Source organism: Geotrypetes seraphini, chromosome 13 (assembly GCF_902459505.1).
Source record: "Geotrypetes seraphini chromosome 13, aGeoSer1.1, whole genome shotgun sequence".
Classification (NCBI taxonomy): Eukaryota; Metazoa; Chordata; class Amphibia; order Gymnophiona; family Dermophiidae; genus Geotrypetes; species Geotrypetes seraphini.
This window is the reverse complement of record NC_047096.1, coordinates 56716752-56731497: the sequence shown is the minus strand read 5'-3', so window position 1 is coordinate 56731497 and position 14746 is coordinate 56716752. Positions and strand designations below refer to the sequence as shown.

At 44.3% G+C, this 14746-nt stretch overlaps 1 protein-coding gene across 11 annotated transcripts in view; it reads left to right on the top strand.

Moving 5' to 3' along the window:
* Nucleotides 1-14746, top strand: part of EZH1 (enhancer of zeste 1 polycomb repressive complex 2 subunit) — a 235978-nt gene that overhangs the window by 96007 nt on the left and 125225 nt on the right. For 10 of the 11 annotated variants that reach the window (XM_033918305.1, XM_033918308.1, XM_033918309.1 and 7 more), the window contains 2 exons: nt 1097-1258; nt 2841-2936. In XM_033918305.1, coding sequence (XP_033774196.1) covers nt 1097-1258; nt 2841-2936 — 258 coding nt within the window. The remainder of the gene's footprint in view (nt 1-1096; nt 1259-2840; nt 2937-14746) is intronic. The other variant, XM_033918313.1, reaches the window with a different exon arrangement.

Sequence of the window (14746 nt, the reverse complement as noted above, 5' to 3'; positions counted from 1 at the left end):
TAAACAGAATCTTTCCTCAACTGAAGCCTGGGTTGATCACTGTTGGAAACAGGATACTGAGCTTGATGGAACTTTGGTCTGTCCCAGTATTGCAATTCTTAATTTCTTATGTTCTTAAGATGATAATCTAGACCAGGGGTAGGCAATTCCGTTCCTCAAGAGCCATTGGCAGGTCAGGTTTTCAGGATATCCACAAGAAATATGCATGAGAGAGATTTACATCTCAAGGAGGCAGTGCATGCAAATCTATTGCATATATATTAATTGTGGATATCCTGAAAACCTGACCTGCCTGTGGCTCTTGAGGACTGGAATTGCCTACCCCTGATCTAGACTAAAACACTGTAACTTTTTATCTAAAACCATAAAAGAGCTTCTAAAAAGACTACACTATTGTCTAAACTGACTTTGGTGAAAAAGCAGAGTACTGACCCAAACAAGTTAAAAAGAAAGAGAATCGTATAACCTACTGAAGCCCAAGTTTACCTTTTCCCAAGTCTGAATGCCAGCAGGTAGGATATTCTAATTGAGATTTTTTTCCCCTTAGTAGATCCTCACTCAGCACCTCTTCAGATCAAGGAGCAATTGAGTTCTAGATTAACATTTTCTAGAAGTGCCTCTAACCTGAAAGTGATATCAGCTACACCTCCTGGGTGTGTCACTCTGCACTTACCCTGCCTTTTTAGCTTTTCTCTTTAATCAGGCACTATTGTGTAACTGGAAGATAACTGAACATTAGAGCAGTTTCTAACTGAAAGACCTTTGCAAAAAAAATGTACTGTGTTGGGCTACTTTTTCTAGCTGTACTTTAAACTAATATTTAAAAAACTAAACAGAGAATTTCCTTAACAGCAACGTACAATACTAATCTAGACAAACACTTTTTATATAAAATCCTAAAAGTCTCTAAAGTCTACACTATTGTCTAAACTTACTTTGCTGAAAAGGCAGAGTACTGAACTAAAAAAAGTTAAAAAGAAAGACAATTATATCACCTACTTTAGCAAACTGTTCAGATCTTCAGCCATTGGTGATATTCTTGTAGACTCTGGAGAAAATTTCTGATCTAAGAAATATATTTTTGACTTTGTTATAGGGACTGGTTTGCTTGATGATGCTACTTTCGTGGAGCTGGTAGATTCTCTGAACCAGTACTCTGATGAAGAGCAGGATGATCACCATGATTCAAAAGAGAGTAGAGAAGAAGAAGTGAAAGAAGGACCTGTCACTCGGAAGAGGAAACGAATTGCTGTAGAAGGTAGGGTTTATGGCACTGGGGTATAAAAGGGAGCTTTTTACAGAAAGGATAGCTTAAGATGCAAATAAGAGAAAAGAAGGAAGGGAGCACTGATAGAAAAAATTGCATTACTCTCTGTAAGGGCAAACATAAGAACATAAGAGTTGCCGCTGCTGGGTCAGACTAGTGGTTCATCATGCCCAGCAGTCCACTCACGCGGCAGCCCTTTTGGTCAAAGACCAATGCTCTAACTGAGACTAGTCCTACCGCGTACGTCCTTGTTCAGTAGGAAATTGTCTAACTTTGTCTTGAATCCCTGGACAGAAGGACATGAAGCTCCAGTGCTGTTAGGAGAACTTGGAGATGCTCTGTGAAGACTAAGTGAATTTTTTTTCAACATTTGGTGACTGGAGAAGAGACTTGGATCAATCACAGAGATCCTGAGTCCAAAATGGAGTCAATGCAGTGGAAGCACAAGTCATCCCCCACCCCCAAAAAGTTCAAGGCAGAAAAATCTGCAATCGAACTTATGGCAACTGTCTTGTGGGATTATGAAGGACTTTATCTTCTGGAGTTCATGCTACACAAGACAACCATAACAGTGGTGAGTTACACCTACACAATGATCGCTTTGCAGGAGTCAAGGAGAAAAGATGAGGAAAACTCACAGCAGGCATGCTGCTTCTTCATGTCAATACGCTGGAGCACATGTCGCAAGAATCACAGGCCACCATCCGAGAATATGGGTTTCAGCAGCTGAACCATCCACCCTACAGTTCTGACCTGGCTCCCTTGGATTATTTCCTGTTCTGAGTTTTGAAGAAATCTCTCTGTGGACAGCGGTTTTCAAGTGATGAAGATGTCAAGGAAGCTGTGATGTCCTGGTTTGAAGGTCAAACAGAAGAATTATTTTCAAAGGGCTTAAAAGTCACTGCAGAAAAAGTGGATGAAGTGTATGGAGCTATCAGGGGTCTATATTGAAAAATAGAACAAAATTTTTTTTAAACTTTTTCTTATTGAGGTACATAAATTATTGAACACCCCTTCTACATGTTTACCTCTTATTTTATTGATATGTTTGTTTCTACTTCACCTTGAAAGTCTGACTCTAGGCAATTAATCATATCTAATACAGCCTAAAATTTAATAAGTAGAAATATTACATAGACTGGGTGATGACGAGTGTAATACAAACACGTATGCTTAAAAGATTTCAAATCAGCATATGAAATTTATTTATTTAAAAATTATTTGTAACCCACCTATCTACAAATCTAAGCGAGGAATAGTAAAAACATTCAAAATCAGTGAAAGACAAACAAACAATCCAATGGCAACAAAACACAGAAAAATGTAATAAAAATATAATAAAAACACTTAGGGCTCCTTTTACAAAGGCTCCTTTTAAGCATGCGGTAGTTTTTCGGCTAGCGCACACTGATCTTGTGCGTGCGCTAAAAACGCTAGCATACCTTTGTAAAAGGAGCCCTTAAGCATCTATTTACAGTCACACAGTATATCTTTAAATAAGCTAAGAGATTCCTCAATTGTGGTAAATTAATTGTGTAAATGATTTTGCTTGTTAATTCTCTTTCCATATCAGCTGTCGATACCCACATAATCACTGGAGTTGATCTGAATTCCCCAAAAGGACTTCCAGGGGGAAAAGAGAAGGTACCTGGTTCCAGCCAAAGTGGAGGTAAGAAAAGAAGACCAGAGGAGGGAGAGATGACTGGGATGGATAGGATCCTACCCTTTTTTCTGTTTTCTTGGTGTCGACAATTTGAAAATCACCCCTTTAACTTACATTAAGGTGAATTTGATCAAGAGAGAAATGATCCTCTCCTGTTTGTGGATTTTAATCAGTTTCTATTACACAAGTATAATTTGTGAACATGTGTGTATAGCACACAATGATTCAGTAAAGATTGCAGCTTGAGAAGACACTTTTCATTGTCCCTTCTGCATAACTTTGTTTTTGAGTTTTTTCATTATTGTTCCACCAGACCAGCTGAGATGCAGGGGTTTTACTGAGATCAAGAATACAAGTTTATAGGACCTGTTCTATATACAGAGCTGTAGAAAAGCCTGGAATAAGCACACACTGCAGAATGCATTGAACCAGGACAAATAAAAGATCTGGGAGTTTCATTTATTAATGAGAAATGATTAAAAGCAGCGAGCATAAAAAGGAGAATAAGGGATCAAATGTAAAAGCAGGGAGTGGGAGTCGCATGATAATCAGCTATCATGGGAGCTCCTGGGCATCCTGTCTTTAAAGTATATTTATAGCCTGGGTTGGTATGTAAAAGTTACATTAACAAAAAGGGAAAGCAGCACTCATGCTATCTGAACAAAAGCAAACAACATCATCATCAATGGTACAAGAGGCAAAAAACAAAAATTCCTTAGCAAAGCAGCAGATGAATCCAGAGACTAGTGGGTATAGCTCACATCGACCAGGAGGTGGAGATAGAGAACTGATTAACAGTTGGCCTTATAGCCTGGTGTTCCTCCTGTTGATTCAGTTTTGCTCTATCTCCCAGCAGGGGTTGAGCTAGCTCTCTAGCTCCTGGATTCTGGCTTGTGCCGGGTAAATTGGTGTTCCTTTGTATTCCTCTGTTGAGACTAGCTCTCTTCAGCAGGACAGGGGTGCCTGGCTGAGCGGTGCCGGCTTTGGGAGCTACACCTGGGCCCTCCCAGGTCCCTTCTCCACCCTCCCCTCCGGTTGATTGAGGGGTTGCCTTGGACGCTGCGGGAGTTTTTTTCTTCATTCCAGTAAAAAAAAAAAAAAAAAGACTTCCTGCTTGTGCTGAGCCGTGCCGTTTTTGAGTTGGCTTTCAGTACAATTACCAGCTGTAACCTGGCTTCCGGTGGGGCGGTTGAAGAATTTGGTGGTGAGTGATTTCTGCTTACTCTTTGATCGTTCGTTGTACTGTGTTTCGTTCCCGAGTGCCGGTTTAGTTGGTGGGCGGCGTTGGCGGTCGGCGGCTTTCTCCACGTGTGAAAAAAAAAAAAGTTTTGTTTGCTGGAACGAGGGATGGCAGCAGAGGCTAGTCAGCGGTGTTCGCGCTGTGGGAAGCGCAGAACACTATCGGGCTTCTGCTCTGCCGGTTGTTCTGACACACCGGCAGAAGATGCTTTTCTGCAGGCATGTGATGTCGCCATTTCCCGTGTCAGGGAGGCACGTTCGAAGTCCCCGGTTCTCGAGGTCGACTCGGTTTTGCTGCAGGGCTCTTCCACGGCTGAGGGGAGTTCGGCGGCAGTCGGGGAGTCGGGAGCGCTAGGAGAAGTCGTGGCTCCGCTCCCAGGCGTGGATCAGGTCGGTTCAGCGTCACTTAGGTTGGGCTCGTTCTCACCTGAATTTATTATGCTGTTGCACCGGGCATTCATGTTGCAGGGCTCGCAGCCTGCTCAGCCGGTGCCTGTGACCTGTCCGTCCCTTCCTGTGCCTTCTACCTCTTCTTTTTTGAATTGTAATAATGCCAGACCGACTGCGGGTAATGTGGTATCTCCAGGGCGGTCGCAGGTAGCGAAGAAACGCAGACTCGCGGACGCGGAGGATAATTTTCCAATGTCCCCTTTTTCTCTTCCTGAATCTTTGGAGGAAGGTGAGGTCTTGGATTGGGAAGCAGAGGATCCCCCGGGTAGGGAAGTGGATGACCCTTCCGCTCTCCGTCTTTTTCATAGAGAAGAACTTTCTTCCTTAATTTCAAAGGCATTGCAGGGTTTAAACATCTCTTAGGAAGATGCTAAGGTGTTGGGTAACCCCCTTATGGCAGGAACACGTAGGCCACCTAAGTCCTTTCCGGTGCATGAAGCCATGCAGGAGCTGATCTCGGCGCAATGGGATACGCCGGAGGCCAGTCTAAGATTGGCAAAGGCCATGCGGCTCTTGTATCCGGTTGATCCGACCGAACTCGAGAAGTTTAGGTTGCCCAGGGTGGACGCATTGGTGGCAGCGGTGACTAAAAAGACTACCTTGCCGGTGGAAGGGGGAGTTACGCTGAAGGATGCACAGGATAGGAAGATTGAATCTTCACTGAAAATGTCCTTTGAAGTAGCTGCGGTTACCTTACAGGCCGCAATTTGCAGCTCTTATGCGGCGCGAGCGTGTCTGCAGTGGTCGCAAGGCATGGCGGATAATTTAATGGAGTCCGGGGGTTCTGTCCCTTCGGAACTGGCGGATTTGGAGTCGGGTTTGGCTTATTTGGCAGACTCCTTATATGATATTATTCGGGCTTCTGCGAAGCAGATGTCTCTTTCAGTTGTTTCTCGCAGATCTTTATGGCTCCGTCATTGGGCGGCAGATGCAGCATCCAAGCTTCGGCTTGTGAAACTCCCTTTTAAAGGGGGTTTATTGTTTGGGGAAGATTTAGATAGATTGGTGAAGGATTTTGGGGATACCAAAACACAGCGATTATTGGAAGATAGGGCTAGGCCCCCTGTGAAGTCCTCGTCGTCTAGAACACGCTTCAGGGATGTTAGGAGATACAGGTCCGGTAAACCATTCTTCAGATCCGCATCTGGTTCTTTCTTTCTTCGAGACCTAGGTTTCAGCAGAAAAGTTCCTTTCGTACGACGAAACCCTCTTCAGGGCAGCCAGCACGTGCCCCAGCAAGTCGCACTCCACAATGACGGGGTCTTGGCTCCCTCCGCCTTTCCCTTAGGGGGACGGCTGTCGGCGTTCTTGGCGGAGTGGGCCAAAATCACGTCAGATCAGTGGGTTTTGGGCATTATTCAAGAAGGGTACAAGTTAGAGTTCGCCTCTCCCATCGTAGATTCTTTCTTGGTGTCCCCGTGCAATGGGGCGGCCAAGGGAGACTCGGTCCGCATAACTCTTCAGGTGCTTCTGGATCTGGGGGCGGTGGTACCGGTGCCCCCGGAAGAGGTGGGGCGCGGTATATATTCCCTTTACTTCATTGTACCAAAAAAGGGGGGGTCATTCAGACCAGTGCTGGATCTCAAAGGGGTCAACAGATTTCTCAGTGTTCGCCATTTCCGTATGGAGACGGTTCGCTCAGTCATTGCGGCAGTAAGGCCGGGAGAGTTCCTCACGTCCCTCGATCTCAAGGAGGCGTACCTCCATATTCCGATCTGGCCTCCGCATCAGCGGTATCTGCGGTTTGCGATTCTCGGCCAGCATTATCAATTTCGGGCAATGCCCTTTGGCCTTGCAACGGCTCCCCGCACCTTTTCCAAAGTGATGGTGGTTGTGGCAGCTTTTCTACGCAAGGAAGGAATTCGGGTACACCCTTACTTAGACGACTGGTTGATCCGCGCCTCTTCCAGACAGGAGAGTTTGTCGGTAACTCAGAGAGTAATCTCTCTCCTTCAGTCGTTGGAGTGGATTGTCAACTTTCCCAAGAGTTTTCTGTCCCCGTCACAGTCTTTGGTGCATCTGGGGGTCAGGTTCGACACTTGTCTGGGGAAAGTGTTTCTACCCCGAGACCGGGGAGAGAAATTGCAGTCTCAGATTCGGCTACTTCTCGGGTCGCCCAGACCTCGGGTTTGGGATTATGTACAGGTTCTGGGCTCAATGGTGGCGACTCTGGAGGTGGTTCCCTGGGCTCGGTTCCACATGAGGCCCTTACAACAGTCTCTTCTTTCTCGTTGGTCCCCAGCATCTCTGGACTACAATTTGCGTCTCCAATGGAGTCCTCGGGCGGCTCGCAGCATGCAGTGGTGGCTACACGAGTTGCATCTTTGGCGGGGCATGCCGTTAGCTACGCCGGAATGGGTAGTGATTACAACGGATGCCAGTCTTCTGGGCTGGGGGGCCCAGTGCCTGCAAGCTTCAGTGCAGGGGGTGTGGTCCTCGGAGGAGGCCCAGTGGTCAATCAATTTGCTGGAGTTAAGAGCGATCAGACTTGCGCTGCGGGCTTTTCAGTCCCTGATTCAGGACCGTCCGACCAGGATCTTTTCGGACAGTGTCACGGCGGTGGCATATATCAATCGTCAGGGGGGTACCCGGAGTCCTCAGTTGGCCGAAGAGGCAATGATGCTGTTTCGGTGGGCGGAGGTGCATGTTCCGCTGCTGTCAGCGGCACACATTGCGGGTCACGAAAACGTGCAAGCGGACTTCCTCAGCAGAAATCTTCTAGATCCAGGCAAATGGGAGTTGTCTGCTCGAGCTTTCGACCTGCTAGTCCTTCGTTGGGGGCTGCCAGAGATGGATCTCATGGCCTCATCATGCAATGCAAAGCTGCCTCGGTTCTTCAGCAGACGCAAGGAGAGGGGCTCGGAGGGGGTGGACGCGTTAGCTCTCCCGTGGCCTCCAAATTCCCTTCTTTATGTATTTCCGCCTTGGCCCATGATAGGTCGAGTGTTACAACGCATCTCTCTCTTTCAGGGCAGAGTGATTCTGGTGGCTCCGGATTGGCCGTGTCGGCCATGGTACGCGGATCTGATTCAGCTATCAGCAGGCGATGGGTAACGTTCCAGGTGACTCCGGACTTACTGACTCAGGGTCCAATCTCGATGGAAGATCCGGCCCAATTTGGTCTTACGGCCTGGCTATTGAACGGTCGAGGCTGAGAAAGAGGGGCTATTCGGAACAGGTTATTGCCACTCTACTTCAAGCTAAGAAAATTTCGACTTCTGCCTCCTATGCGAGAGTCTGGAGAATTTTTGAGTCATGGTGCGGACGGCAGGGGATTGCGCCCTTCCAAGCATCTCTGTCGGCTATTCTTGCTTTTCTGCAGGAGGGTGTAGCTAAAGGGTTAGCCTATAACTCTCTAAAAGTTCAGGTGGCGGCCATTGCCTGTTACAGGGGCCGGGTATCTCGCTCGACGCTCGCTTCACAGCCTGACGTGGTCCGTTTCCTCAAGGGGGTTCACCATATCCGCCCTCCGGTAAAGCGAATATGTCCAACATGGAATCTTAAACTTGTCCTTGGGAGGTTGCAGACGGCGCCTTTTGAGCCTCTGTCGGCGGCAACGTTGAAGGATGTCATGTTGAAAACAGTGTTTTTGGTGGCTATGGCTTCTGCAAGACGTGTATCGGAACTACAGGCGCTTTCTTGCAAGGAACCCTTTTTACGTTTTTCGGAGGCTGGAGTGTCGGTGCGGACTGTGCCGTCCTTCCTTCCTAAGGTGATCTCTTCATTCCATGTGAACCAGAGTTTGTTCCTCCCATCCTTCCGGAAGGAGGATTGGGGAAAATGATTTTCGTCCTTGCGTCTACTGGATGTACGACGGATGATTCTACATTATTTGGGAGTGACTAACGATTTTCGTCGGTCGGATCATCTCTTCGTGTTATTCGCGGACAAAAACAAGGGTATGGCTGCGTCTAAAGCATCCATTGCTCATTGGGTCAAAGAGGCTATTGCTTTGGCTTATTTGTTGACGGGGAAGCAAGTACCGGAGCACCTTCGTGCTCATTCAACTCGAGCATTGGCTACGTCTTGGGCGGAGTCCGGGGGTATGTCTTTGGAGGAAATTTGCCGGGCGGCCACTTGGTCGTCTGGGAATACCTTTTCGAAGAATTACCGTTTAGACGTAGTGGCCCGTACGGAGGCATGTTTTGGCGCTTCAGTGCTGGCAGAGGCGGCATTGGCTTCCCACCCAGTTTGAGTTTGCTTTGCTACATCCCACTAGTCTCTGGATTCATCTGCTGCTTTGCTAAGGAAGGTAAAATTATGTTCTTACCTGTTAATTTTCTTTCCTTTAGAAGCAGCAGATGAATCCAGAGCCCCTCCCCAGTGGACTGTCTGTCTGTGTGTTTGTTTGTATTTTTCAGTTGGGGTATGGTTGGTAATTGTATTATTACATTTCTGAGTTACACATTTACTACTGGAATGAAGTTTTGTGGATGCTCATTCTCCTTTCGGGATGCTTGGGCAAGGTGCATAACTGAATCAACAGGAGGAACACCAGGCTATAAGGCCAACTGTTAATCAGTTCTCTATCTCCACCTGCTGGTCGATGTGAGCTATACCCACTAGTCTCTGGATTCATCTGCTGCTTCTAAAGGAAAGAAAATTAACAGGTAAGAACATAATTTTACCATGGTACCTGGCAGCAGACAATGCTTGAGTATCTGCAACATGTCATGTTATATTCTACCAGGTTTTCTATTCTGCCAGCTGCCTTGTCAGTTTGGGGCAGAGATCGGACTAGTTTAGCCAAGAATTACAACGACATCTTCAGGATTGGTTTAAAATTATAATTTTACATAATCTGATAGACTGATTTTACAAAAGAAGAATGCTTTCAACTTTTTCCTGAGCCTTAGATAGTGGCTACAGGATCTTAGCGTGAAAGGTAGTGCATTCCAGACATCAGCTATCAGGTATGGAATGGATGATGAGAATTGCTCCTACACAAGTTTAATACAGCAGCAGTGCCATTAGTTGCTTCTCCTGGTAAACAACCTGCCTCATCAAGGGAAATTTGCAGGGAAACACTCAACTTTTATTATTCATATAGTTCTTACAGATATGGCTTCAGGTTAGAGCAGGCAGAAGGTAGAATCTATGGAGCAGATGGTGACCTCATAATATTGGAGAAAGATACTAGGGGTTGTCTCTCACCTTGACTAATGTAACTCACTATACCAAGGTATTACACAGAAAGAAATTCATCATCTTCAAATACTTTAGAACACTGCAATAAAACATCTATAAAGCAAAACAGTTTGACCATGTCACTCCTATACTCCGTAACACTCACTGGCTGCCCATCACACCACTTATAAAATCCTCCTTACCTTCAAAACTAGCATCACAAACACTCCAGCTTTTATAGACAAAATCCTCATCCCTTATCAGTCAACGAGAATGCTGAAATCTAATGCACAGAATCTCCTGGTAATCCCTTCTATAAGAGAAATATTCTACGACACTACCCGGAAAAAAATGTTTTCAGTCATGGCTCCGTCGCTGTGGAATGCTCTGCCCTTAGACCTCAGGCTGGAATCTTCGTTAACAAAATTTAAATCAAAACTCAAAACATTCTTATTTAAAAATGCTTTCAACACGTGACACTGATTATCCCCTCCAAGGATGACAATCTAATCTAAATAAGTACAGCCCCCTCCAATTGTGTTTTTCCCCTTCCTCTCTCTTTTTTTAATCTCAATGTAATTGTATATTCCCCTCCTTCCTTTTGGTCTCATGTTAGTTCAGTATGTCTGTGAAACCCCTATAATTTTAATAGAGCTTTGTTTTCATATATTTATTAATGATCGTATTGTAAAGCATTTAGATAATCTTGATAGATGGTATATCAAATATCCAATAAACTTGAAAGTATTTCATTTATTTATTTAAAAATGTATACCCAGCCTAGGGATCTAGGCAGTTTCCAAGAAACATACATAATCAGTTTATTAAAAAAACATACATATTTAAAAATACTGTCTATTAACTGCCTTGCTACCCAGCACCTTTCTCTCTCACATAAATGCATTTACAAACAGATGTTTCTTTAATAATTTTTTAAAAACTATTGAAGGTGTGGCAAAAAGAGTACATTTGCTACACCTTGATTTACCACTTAAGTTAGCAACCTGCAATATCTCTATACAAAAGTTACTGACTCCCATGGTAATGAATGAATGCTGCTTGCGAGCCACCTTGCATACAGCCCAAGAGCATCGGGCTGCAAAGCCATAGCTCAGTGCTTCTGGGCCATCTCTTAAAGGGGCAGCATCTAAGCCCCATAGGTGGGTCCTCTATTCCCCAGGTGTAATATCCATTCTGAAAGATGCCCCCCCCCCCAGGAAAGACCCCCTCACCCCTATGAGAATATAACAAAGAAATAAAAGCAAAAACTAGCAATTATGTTAGCTGAGAAAGGAAATCAAACAATCTAAGAGTGCTCATATTCCCCTCCTTTTTTCAGGCGAGCTGCTGACAAGAAGGTTGTCAATTGGCTGGGATCAAAGAACACATATTTTTGCATTTGATACAATATCACACATTTACATGGGTGACGAAGGAAAAATGTCGCCCCAAGAGCGATAACATCTGGCTTTAACAACAAAAATTCACATCGACGTTTTTGTATATCTTGTGACATATCTGGAAACATTTGTATTTTGAACCCAAGAAATTCTTTCTGTTTATTTTTGAAGAAAAGTCTTAATAGCCAATTCTTATCTGGTGCTAAGGCAACTGTAAGAAGAAGTGTTGCCAGCATTGTGACTTCCCTGTCTGAAAGTTCCAGCATTGTAGAAATAAGCAATTGTTGGTCATCTTCCTTTAGTTTTTCTTCCCTTTTAATAGGTAAATAATACACTTGGGTCAATGGCGGTAACAGTTCCTCAGTAATTTCTAACACCTCCATCATATAACATTTCAACATGTTTCTAGGAGTTACTGCCGCAACTCTAGGAAAATTAATTAATCTAATCTAATCTAATCTAAACCTTAAGTTTATATACCGCATCATCTCCATGAGAATGGAGCTCGACACGGTTTACAAGAACTTAAAATAGTGGGTAGAGAAGAAGAAAAAGGATTACATGAACTTATGTGTAGAAGGGGGGAGAGAAAGGGGGGAAGGATAGAGCTACAATTTGCTGAAAAGCCTGAAATTATTGTTACAGGAAAAATGTTCTAAAGACTCCAATTTTCTCCTTAAATTTATATTATCTCTCACCAGTGTTTCTGTAATTTGTTTAGAAACTTTAATTTTTTGGGAAGAATTCAGTGTTGAATTTTTCAAATCTTGTAGGTCAACTTTAATATTCTTAATTTCATTTTCTTGAGTATTAACCTTAAGCTCTAGCTGAGACAGTTGGGGATTAATTGTTTTAGCGAGATCCGGCACAAGGTCCTAAATGGCCTCAAGAGGTACCTCTTGGGGTTTTTTTAGTGTAAAGGAAAGTTTTTTAGAAGAATCAATATTCTCACCAACTGGAGCTCCCTCCTGGCTGCGGCTCTCATGCTCAGGGATAAACCGTGATGTTGGCAAATCCTCAGGTTCTGAAGGAGTCCCTTGTAGATGCAAGGGATCCCTTGTAGATGCAAGGGAGATATGATAGAGATGTTTATATACCTACATGATGTAAATGCGCATGAGTCGAGTCTCTTTCATTTGAAAGGAAGCTCTGCAATGAGAGGGCATAGGATGTAGTTAAGAGGTGATAGGCTCCGGAATAATCTATGCAGGGCAGGATTAACCAATAGGCCAAGTAGGCACGTGCCTAGGGCCCAAAATGGTCAGGGGGGCCCGATGAAGGAGGGCATCAACATTGTTTTTTCCAAACAGCGATGAGCTCCATGCTCCCCTCTGTGTTCCCATTGGCCTCCAGGGAGAGTCCTTCACCGCCTTACGATGGCTCCTCCACCCGCGGGGAGCTGGTAGTCTGAGGAAGAGGAGGAGGAGGCACTTTGGCGTTGGGACTCATGGTGGTTTCCAAGCCCAGGGAGAACGCCTCTGTCTCGCCCTGGCACGTCTCCAGCGGGCGTGCCGACTCTCCCGTGATGTCCTGCATTCAGCGCAAAAGCTCGTTAATGTTGCCGAGATCGGCCGGGCCCGAACACCGCGAGGCTCCAGCGGTGCTACAGCCCCTCCGCTTCGGCAAGCTGCAGGTTATTTTATTGAAGAGAAAAAAAATGATAGTAGGCAAGCACTCTGAAGCGAAGCGCTCAGCTAACCAATCATTCGCCATCTTGCTGTAAGGCTATTCTTATGTTCTTACTGATGTCCAGGAATTGGTTTCTTATTCCGCAGGGATATCACATGAAAGCAAAGACACACAGTGGTCTTGTTTCATACTGTTCCTGTCATAGGGAGTACTTTGAGTTCCTCATCAAGTTAATCTGGTTAAGTAAAAAATCATTTTTTCTTTTAAGGAAATTATGGGTAGTTCAGAAATATTTTGATAAGTCAGTTTTTGCACTTATGGTTCAATCGATTATACTGTAATATTGTTTATTTAGGATGTACTAAAGGTTTGTTGAAAAGATTACAGACTGTGCAGAATACTGCGGTGAGGATTATTTTTCCCATCTCTAAATATGAAAGAATACTGTATTTAAATTACTTTGGTTGCCAGTAAATGCAAGGATTTATTTTAAACTTTGTATTATGATTTTTAATAGTCTATATGGCCAAGTGCCTTATTAGTTAGTGGAATTGATTTCATTATTAGTAGGAAGATCAAATCATATTGTATGGAAGCAATTCTATTTTCAATTTCCCTCACCAAAGAAATCATTTGTTCAATAGAAGGCATTCTTCTTTTATCAGGCTCCTTTAATTTGAAATGATCTCCCTATTTTAATAAGATCATTAGGCCAATATAGAGGAGAGTGTGGCTTAGTGGTTAGAGCTACAGCCTCAACACCCTGAGGGTTGTGGGTTCAAACCCTGTGCTGTTCCTTATGAACCTGGGCAAGTCACTTAATCCTCCACTCCCAGGTACATTAGATAGATTGTGAGCCCAAAGAGACAGATAGGAAAAATACTTGAAGTACTTGTATGTAAACCGCTTTGAATGTGTTTGTAAGACTACAAAAAGGCAGTATACAAGTCCCAATATACTGTTTTTAGAAAATTTTTAAAGACATTCTTGTTTTAAAAAATTTTAGATTGAAATTTATCATCTTCTACTGTTAATGTTCTACAGTGGAATGCCAATTATCCGAACTCCAATTATCCAGATTGTTTCGGTGATGGGGTCTCAGTTTATATTTGAGTTCCTCCCAGAGTACTATTCCTATCTCTCTCCCTGCCACTAGTGCTCCTTCTCTGGTTCAGCCGCTGCTACCATCAGCCCAGCTGAGCACCCCACGAACCAGGAGACTTTCCCCCACCATCAGCACCCCCCTGCAATGATTGGAAGTTATTTTTTTCTTTTGTTTTTAATTTAAAAAATGCCTTCAGTGCACCCCCCCCCCCCGGACAAGAAAATGTAGCATGCCCCCTCCCTCCCTGAGCAGGCACCACCAACCCCTCCTGGACCCACAGGAAAGATTCCAGGCCTACCTTATTTCACTGGTGGTCTAGCGGCAGCGCTGGGGCAGGAGCGATCCTACTTGATCATGCTCTGTCAGCAACAAAAATAGCTTCCAAGGGCAGTCTCGCAAGGGAAACAAGGTAGGCCTGGGGTCTTTCCTGTGGATCCGCAAGGGGGTTGGTGGTGCCTCTTCAGGGAAGGAGGGGAGTGCAATGAAGGTATTTTTTTAAAATTAAAACCAAAAGAAAAAAAATTAACATCCAATTATCCGGACTACTCTGTGCCGAGGTTAGTCCAGATAATCGTCATTCCATTGTATTTGAATATTTGTCATTGCATTATCTTTTACTGGGTTTGATCCTAGTAATAGAAATATATTGTTATCTGTCATAAGAGCTTTGGCAGAATATAATTCAGAATGTAATATTTACAGAGTCTGAATTTGGTACTTGGAGGTGATGAATAATTTTCAGAAGATCAATAATTTATCTGTGCTGTTTGAGAGAATGAAGAAAGTGGCGGCAGCAGCAAAGGCCATAATTGCTCAATGACTGAAGGAGACAGTCTCTTTGACTTGTATTCTGAAGTACTGGAAGT